General features: G+C 39.3%; 1 protein-coding gene across 1 annotated transcript in view; it reads left to right on the forward strand.

Annotated features, from left to right (window-relative positions):
- The window catches only part of RRAS2 (RAS related 2), a 48,372-nt gene extending 40,505 nt beyond the window's left edge, over positions 1 to 7,867 (forward strand). The window contains exons 5-6 of the mRNA XM_061342496.1: positions 5,835 to 5,953; positions 6,417 to 7,867. Coding sequence (XP_061198480.1) covers positions 5,835 to 5,953; positions 6,417 to 6,504 — 207 coding nt within the window. The 3' untranslated portion in view covers positions 6,505 to 7,867. The remainder of the gene's footprint in view (positions 1 to 5,834; positions 5,954 to 6,416) is intronic.
- The last annotated feature ends 1,584 nt before the right edge of the window (positions 7,868 to 9,451 follow it).

The following is a 9,451-nucleotide window of genomic DNA, read 5'->3' on the forward strand; positions in this document are numbered from 1 at the left end:
GTTGACAAGTATAACTTTTAGTGCTGTCACTCACACAATGTACATTCAAACTGGTGGATTTGTGACTTCCATCAGAAGTTAAGGCTTAGGCAGTTGTAGCTTTAAAAGCTTAAAAAAAGGTTTGCTTAAACAGCTACTTACATCTTCTTAACTCTTCCCTGCCCCTTTCCCCCCACGTGGTGTGTTTCATTTGGCCTTAAGTAAGCCTGAAGGAATGGTTTAAGGATGCTGAGCTGACCTAATTAGTCCCCAGAAGGGAGAGGCTCCCCTCCCTCTAGACTGCACGTTTTGCTCTTTCCTTTTCTGGCCCTAGTTCTCACTTGAAGCACTTTGTGAGCTGAATCATCTCTGGATGGGGAGAGCTGGAATGGTGTTCTGGGATCTGTGTGAGTTAAATCTGCCTGCAAAGATTTGAGTGCCAGTGCTGGAAACATGGGAAGGGGTGGGGCTGTGGCTTGGAGCAGAGCAGGGAGGAGTTGGGGTGGGGGGTAGAAAGTGAGATCTTGCCTTTTGGCAGCAGCAGCAGCAAGCAGTTAGATGTTATCAGCAGTGTGTTAAATGCAGCCAGAGTTTCTGCTTCATTGGTGGGGTTGTTTCTGCTCCATCATGTGAACTCTCAATGCAGAGATCCAGTCAGCGAGTTGGACCAGCTTGCTGATCTTGGCTGAAAACTAGTCCTGCCACCAAGTCTCCCCAAGTAAGGGAAAACTTCCTCCTGACAAGCAAGGTCATCCTGCTCTGGCTGCAGGCTTGCTGCACATGCAGCTGTGATGAGAGGCCTGGGGGCAAAGACAAGAGTACTCCCTCACCTTGCCTAGGAGTGCTGGGGCAAGTAGGAAGTGTGGGGTGTCCCAGTTTCACTGTGAGAAGTGAATTTTGCATCTTCAGTCTGGTGATACGCAAGGCCTCACTCAGGTTACATGCAAAATATGGTCAGCCAGGCTAGTGTCACACTGCTGTCCTTCTACTTACCTGGCAGTTCTACAAGAAGATGTCTTACTGTCTTGTTCAGTCACAAACATACGTTTTTCAGTTTCAGAACTTAAGTAGCATTTTTAGAAATTGAGGAAGTTGGGTATGAGTTTTTAGAGTAAAACTACTTGTACTAGGCACCTGTGTTTTTCTCCTAAAAGATGGGCAAACCAGTGAAATAATAGAGAACACATGCTACCTCTGAGAGACCGGGGCTGAGATAAAGTCATTTGGTGTGTGTTTTGATCAGCAAATAATTCTCAACAGAATTAACACACAAGTCTTCCTGGAGCCAGAGTTAAACATGTGAAGAAGTTTTGGATATCTCAAGGGTCTGACCACACCTTTATGCAAGTAACTGTTCTGTAGTTGAAGGCAGTGCAGATTACTATTGTGATACCATACATTTGGGAGCAAATGATGTGTAACTACTAATTCTTGTGTGGTGGCAACTGTTCCTCAGGAAATGTATGAGCTAGGTTGTGCGGCACAAGTGCACAAACAATAGTATGATCTCGGTGAAGTGTTGGGGCATACCAAAGGTGTAGTTTAAAAGAGCGGTGACTGTAATAGACTGTAGGTCAACTCACAAGTTTTTGGGGAGAGGTGAAAGAGGAAGTTTGAAATAGTGATTTGCTACAGTGATACCTGTATAGATAAATGGAGTTAAGCAGACTTGTAATTTTGTTTCCTTTGTGGTATGGGAGGCAAAGTCCTCAATATCCACAGGTTAGTTTGACTAAGAAAAATGAGTTATTGGAGGATAAGCAAGCTTTAATCTTTAGGATGTCCTCGTATGATAAGGAATAAAGTTACCAGTGTTTCCGGATTCTCTGATCAGTCACATCTCTCATGGCTGTTAAAGTAAATGCTGCACAATAGTCTTTCTCTGAAATGGGTCAATTCTGTACAAATCAAACAGCACTGGATATTTCTACACTAAGACAATTCAGAAGAGGACCAGATGTTTTAGTAATAAACATTACTGATGGAGTAGGCTTGTCAGTGCAGGGTATGTATGACTTTTAGTAGATAACTGCTAGTTTAAACTCGGTCAAGTCTGATCATTCCCCAGATGGCAACGTTTCAAGGAAAATCCAAGTTGCAACAGGAAAGTGCTGCATGTTGCAGTTTTTGGTTTTCCATCATGACTAAAGCAGTGACCTAGTGCTAATATTGTCTGTGCTGCTAGATACCTTTAAAGCAAGGTTTTAAAGAGAGGTACATGTGTCTTCAGTTTATGCAGACAGATGATGAGCTGAGCTAATGATTCCAGGCAAGCAGCCTTGTGCTTTGACTTTGATCAGTATCAGCCTAGATGCTGGCAAATGAGCAGTTCATGTTGGCTTTGCAGACTCCCAGCTTCATAAATAGGTTGGCCTGAGCTGGTTTATTCCAGGAGGTGAATGGGTTCAAGGACCTGGGTGGTTGCCTACCCAAATTCACTAACATTTTGTTTTGGCCTTCTCTTAATGATTGTGAACTCGTATGGCAATGTGACATTAACTAATTGAGGTGGTAGGGTTTTATGGCCATATACAGTGATGCTTCTGTTCTTACAGATGGGTTGTACCTTCAGGTCTTCCCCTGGCTTGAGCTTCCCCTGATTTTGAGCTTTACAGATAACCAACAATTGGGTATCTGATGCAGCAAGTCAGTCTGAGTATATGTCAGTGCTTCATAACCACAGTTTATGTGTACCAAAGTGACCTTTTATACGAGAATGCAGACAATAGAATTGGTCAGTAGTGGACTACCCCTAGGAAAGGATTATGGTAGACCACAGTAAGCATGAACAAGCAGCACCTGTGGGTGGGATGACAGATGTACTCCTCAGGAGTGATGGAGCTCTTGGCAGGAACAGGCAATGTTTCTGAGTAGAAAGCACTGCAGGGTGACAAGGAGTTAGAAATGGATTCCTCTCAAACTTGAGGAAACACTTAGCTGTTACCTGCTGACATGAGTACAGTATGGCCCTTTGTAAGTGTCCAGGCAAAATACAGATGCAGTGTTAGGTTAGGTAGCCTTGTAGAGTTGCTTTAGGTGGAGGAAAGAATAGAAACTTCAGAAATGAATATATTTCTGACAGTTCTCAGCTACAGTAATTAAAAGGGGGGGCCGTGTGAGATACAGTCACAAGATTCTTGCACAGATACTCAGGTGTTAACTCTTTTAGTAAGAAGACTGTGAGCTTAGGGAGTTGGGAAATAAGCTTTTCTGTGTTTGACTTGCTCACTTAAATCTTCTATAATGGTGTTTAGGTTAAGAAACTTTTACCAAATGTCTGAACAGCATGAATTAATGATATCCCAAAACCCCAGCAAAATATCCTGCAACAAAAGGATAAATATCATGATTCCCATTTGTATTCAGCCTTAAGATTAGCAAAACTAAAGAGAGATTCCCTGCAGAGCCAACACACACACAGTTACTACCAGAAAATCTGTAATTCTCTACTTCTGTCAAAATAAAATACTGTGTTCTTTGAAGAAAAAAAGCTTTAGTTTTTGTTGTTTTTTTTTTCTGGTGATACTTAGTAAGCTCTGGCATCACACTTACTGAAAAGCCCGTCATGATACAGAGTTATACTCAAGAAGAGAGAGTGTAAAAAGACATAAATTCATATTTTTGTATGTTTGCACATACTGCATTTCCCTCAGAGTTGAAAAATGGAACAGGTATGTTTTGACCTCTAATTTACAGCTTGGGCACTGCGAATGTTTCTGTATTGTACCCAAAATCAAATATTTTTTTCTAAACTGACCTTGTTAAGGTCACTAAAATTCATCACACGCTACTTGACAATATACTTGTAAGACAGACTAGAGAATATAAGCAACTACAGATAGTCTAGTAAATGCAATAAGGACTTTCATTTGTATCTATAGTATTTTAAATGCAGAATATTGTGGAAGTGTAGCTTGATGTTATTACGGTGTTAGTTTGACTCGTATTTCTAACGTTCTTAAGGTACAGTAATGGAGAAAGTAGTAACCATGTACGTTTAAAGGTTGGGTTCAGTTTCTCCTCAGGCCTATGGATTCTTTTCCAATTATTTATTTTTATTACACTTTAGCCTCTCACTTTCTGGGACTAGAAAAGACTATGCAGGGATGAAGAAAAGTAAAAATGGTTAGTTTTGCAAAAACTGCCATATCTGTACTTCAACTTACTTTTTTTCTGGTGAGGCGGAGATGGAGAGAAGGTTCTGGAAACCCTAATGCAAACTTTGGGAGATTCTGCAATGTCATTGATGTGCCAGAAAGTACCTATGAATGTTTCTCAAAGTGCAGCCTTTGTAAGCTTTGGAATAAAGATACTTCAGCATCTGGGGCTAGAGAGGAAGGTGGAAGGGGGTTTGTTCTAGTTAGTGGAGCAAAAATCCTGAATATAATTCTATATGCAGACACCTATGGAGGATTGAAGGATCCCAGTCATTCTCACATTGTGCCCTGCAGTTAAAAATGGCGCTCCAGTAGTTGATCTTGGTGTTGGATTGGTTTTGAGGGTATTTTTTTGGCTTCAGCTGATGGTAATAACACTGAAATAAATGTAGAATTTTCTGAGAGTGTTTGAGATCAGCAGATGCATCCTGAGTTACTCCAGTTGGGATCTCTTTGTAGAGCTTCATGAGGGTTTAGTGAGAGCAGCTCTCAATTCAGCAGTAAATTAATGAATATAATGCCAGTGGAGGTACTAAGGACAGAAGAATCAAAGATGTTGAGATACTGTGCATGAAGGCTCTCAAACCATGTGTGTAGCTGTTAGGAAGGTATTTTACAAGTTAATAAGTACTTCTGTGCTTTCTTATTCCCATCTGTTTCTATGTAGCTTCTTATCTAAGGGAATATGTGAGTGCCTTTTCAAAGCTAAATTAAAAATAAACCTTCTTTTTGTTGTTTTGTTTTTGTTTTGTTTTTGGTTTGGTTTTTTTTGGTTCTCATCATATCAGTGTTTTACGTGCTGCTTTAACATTGTTCCTCTCTGGCCCTGTGGTGACCTTCCTGTTAAAGCTTCACATGCCTTGCACTGCTTGGGGTAGTATTCTGCTTTCTGACCTCATTGCTTTCTACTTACTTTATCCAAAAATTCACAGTGATCACCTTTGGTTTGGCCCTGTGGCTGACTTATTTCTCCTTGCTATAATGGTCCATTAGCTTCCTGCCTTCTGCTTCATCTCTTTAAATTTTATACCAGCTCTATGATGCTCATTATTTCATCTTCATCTCCCTTTTCTCTGTCATAAGGAGTCAAAAGGTAGACAGGTTTTCTTCAATATCTCTGGATAGCCTGAAAGCTTAATGGGTTTTTCAGATCTCTTGTAATTTAAGCTACATTTAAGACTGTCTGTATTAATATTTTGCTGTTCCATAAGCAGATTTTTAAATATAAAGATTCAGAAGCTAAACATCAGCACTTGCTTCTAAAATAGTCATCTGTGTTTTGGTGGGGTGTTTTTGGTGTCTAGATTTAGCTGGGACAGGGGGAGAGTGAGTGTAGCAATAGTGTTCACAGTTCCGTTAGTAATCCGGCAGATGTTAACTGAAGCACTTGCTTTGAGGAGTTAAGAGCTCTTGCCTGTGAAGAAAAACTTGGTCTTTATATGCAGAACTAGAGTGAAGATGAGGCAGCTGCAGTGAGGGAAATTCCTTGGAGGGTTGGTCTTTACTTGTTGCAGAAACTGAGAAAAAAGTCTTCACTTGCATTTGAAAAGAGGTATCATGTGGATTTGCTTCCCAGTTGCATTATGTGGGCAGTGTGGAAGCTATTCTGTGGCCAAATGAACATTATTGCTTGAGGGAAATAAATCCTTGGCAGGTATATGCAAAAGCCTTGAACTTAATGATTGGTGTCTGTTACAGGTGACGCAAGAGGAAGGTCAGCAGCTAGCACGGCAGCTCAAAGTAACATACATGGAAGCCTCAGCAAAAATCAGACTGAATGTAGACCAAGCTTTTCACGAACTTGTCAGAGTTATAAGGTATGATAACTTGACCGGGTAATTGATGCCTATACATTAATGGATAGCTACAGCACATGTTTTGAAATGCAGTGGGAAATTGCTGAGAAAATTCTGCTTGCTGTTTCCTGTGAGCTTTGACCAATCCTCTCTATTATAAAGTGTTCCTGTGTATAAGGGATAATGTTTGCATGAATGTAATATGTATTTGAAAGGTATTTTCTTCACCTTAATCTCTCCAAATTTATTGGTCACCCAGTAAGTAAGCCTGATAAACTAAATTTGGGATTGGCCTTCTGTAAAAAATGGTTTTTCTTATTAAAAAAAAAAAAAGGCAAATCTCAAAAAGCTGTGATTTAATCAGTAGTTTGAATGTCTAAGTCCATCCTCCATGAGGGTATAAACCCTATAACTTAAAATACAGTATTTATTTTTATTTAACGGAAAATGATTCCCTGAATTTAATTTGAAATATCTATTTCAGGAAGTTTCAAGAACAAGAGTGCCCTCCTTCACCAGAGCCGACACGGAAAGAAAAAGACAAGAAAGGCTGCCATTGTGTTATTTTCTGAGAATCCCAAGAACCAAGCTATCAACTGCCAGATTATTTTTTATTTTCCACCATTTTACATCACTTCTGGTATTGGTCTAGCCTTACATGTGCATGTCCTGAAAGTGGTCACCAGAATAGCCTTAGTCCAAGAAGCTGGCAAAATAGTTCTTGAAGAAGACTGTCATCCTGGGGCAGACTTCAAAGCAAAACACTAAGGCTGCTTCTTTAATACCACAGTTCCTTCCTCCTCTCCCTTAAGAGCTTGCACCTTGTGGAGTTTTATTCGCAAAGGAGATGAAACAAAACCGTGTAGGACAAGGTGTTGAAGTCACGCATAAGTTGTCTCTTGTGAATTAATTTATTTTTACTTCTGAAATTTCTGTAGCTATTACAAAGACCTATATTGAAGTATAGAGAATACTTTTTAAAAAAGGGGTGGATTGGCTTTTTTTGCCCTCAGTTAAATTAGACTTGAGTATTCAGCTAGCCTTAAGAAACCTACACTGAAGTTCATTGTCAGCAAAAATTTTCATCTCTCACTTATGCTGCAGTTTTATTTCAGTGGCCAAAACAGTCTACTGTATTTATTTTATGAATCCAGAACAGCTACAGGACAGCTACTACTACTATTAGGATATGGCCAAATACCTGAGCTCATTCTGGATTTGAGGCATTTCAGCTTAGTAAGAAATTTCACATCATTTGTTTGGAAACAAATTGCGTCTTCCTTTGTATTTTTGGGTAAGGGATTAAGGAAAACTAAAATTGTAGCTGTTTTTGTTTCATGTGATATAAAAATGAATTTGATCTTTCCATTGTCAGAGATGATTAAATGTTTTTGCTATATACTTTTATACATTATTTTCTTATCAAACTAGTTAACAAGTATTTTTATATGTTTGTAAGCAAATATGCTTTCACAGCATAACTTGTGTATATGTAAAGATGAGTATTTAATTCTCACAGTTCACTTTTAACTGACAAAATGTGGGATTTGCCAAACTGTGGTAAACTTCTCCTTACTCTTCTGTTATATCCAAGAATGGCCAAATTATGTGCCTGCCCAACACACCCATAGAGTAAAATCTAATGTTGTGTTTTAATGAATTTCAGTATCCCCTACTAAAGACTATTACATGAATTATTAAATTGTAAGACTTTTAACTGATTGTTTAGTTAAACTGTGGATGGTTGTTTAATTTTGAGTTCTGTGGATTGTGTTTAAACAATTCAAGAGTATGGTCCCTGATATTGAAATACTGAGTGGTATTGCACAGTTGTCACCTTACTGAATGTGTCCAACAGTTCTTTGAAACTTGATTATTAAGCAAACCCTTGTATAACTTCAGGTGCTAGAATTAAAGATGATCTAACCATTATAAGGGGGTAATCACATTGCCTCTTTCTGACTCTCCTCCAAAACCTGACTTTTTTAGGGGTGGGGGGAAGAAGGGCACGATGGGACCTGCTTAGGAGATAGATATGCACACCTGCACAACTTTTCTTCAAGCTTGGAAGTAAAGAAAGCCTACTTCTATTTAAATCATAATAGATGATAAAAGCTGATGTTTGTTTTGACTTGGAGTATGTAGTCAGTGGTCCAGTCAACAACTTTTCTGTCGCTATGCTCACAGTCAGGTGTTCTGCCATAAATCTGTAAATACCTGCTGAGAAAACAGTGCTTAAACAAGTTCAGTTACCTGTAGAACAGCAAAGTGTTAAACCTAGAAGTAATGCTAGTGTTGTGCATAGCAGAGAAATTTAATTATTGTTTGTGTTATTTAGATTAGGTTGTGTAATACTGTTTTAAAAGTGTGGGTAGCTTCCCCCCTCATCCCCTTTAAATAAAGTTACTGGTTGTTGAAGGGCTACTTACAAATAATGTGTAGAAGATTCAAGCAAGGAGTTAGTGGAAGTACATTTGGGAGATGGATTACGTTTTCCCAGTCAAATGTAAGAAGTTACAGCCTGTAGCAAACCCCACATGTTTTCTTTAATATGAATCATAGAATCATAGAATAGTTAGGGTTGGAAAAGACCTTAAGATCATCAAGTTCCAACCCCCCTGCCATGGGCAGGGACACCTCGCTCTAAACCATATTACCCAAGGCCTCGTCCAACCTGGCCTTGAACACTGCCAGGGATGAAGCATTCACAACCTCCCTGGACAACCTATTCCAGTGCCTCACTACCCTAACAGGAAAGCTCTCTGGAGTTAAGTCATTGACTGTGTGGTGTTAGAATGAGTTAAGGGAACAAATTGCAGCATGTGTGTTGAGGCTGAATTTCTGAGGTGCAAATACCTTCAAGTTTCATCTTTTTTATTTTTTTCTTTTCCCTTTTTTTAACCTTTCACTCATGATAGACTGGTTTTAAATTAGTAGACTGTGATACAGATAGGTCTTTTAATGTCTTTTAATATATAACTCTGTAATTCATAAAGAAGGTGGAGAGCACCACATCCTTGCTTTTCCTCATAGGGAAAACTGAATAGCTTCGAGGTGGTTGATGCTAAGCAACCTACTTGCTCTCTGCTAAGCCACATGGTAAACTGTATAAGCAAGTTAAATAGAAGTGGGACCATCAGCTTCTGCTGTGGAAGTCAGGCCTATATTCATTAACTAAGACAATGTATTCCTGTACATATGTTTTAAGGCTTCTACTGCAGAGAATTTGCAGGGAAATCTTTATGTAATGTTGTGATCTGTTTTTGAGAGTGGGTCATTTATGGCAGTCGAAGACACTGTTAGGTGCAGCTATTTTGATCCTACTCTTCAGACTTGAAGTTGATATTTAGAAAAGTCATACAGTAATAGTGATCGAGGGGGTCCTCAGTTCCAAACATCTTGAGTTGTTTCGATGATTTGGTTTTCTAATTGCTGTACCTGAAGGTAGTGGTGAAAGATGGCATTTCTCTCCTTAGCGTGGAGCTTGCAAAGTGCAAGAGGGACCTTGTCAGTCTTTCA

This window comes from Neopsephotus bourkii, unplaced genomic scaffold, assembly GCF_033783945.1.
Source record: "Neopsephotus bourkii isolate Nb327-2 ecotype Australia unplaced genomic scaffold, CSIRO-AGI_Nbou_v1 NB_1792, whole genome shotgun sequence".
Taxonomy (NCBI): domain Eukaryota; kingdom Metazoa; phylum Chordata; class Aves; order Psittaciformes; family Psittacidae; genus Neopsephotus; species Neopsephotus bourkii.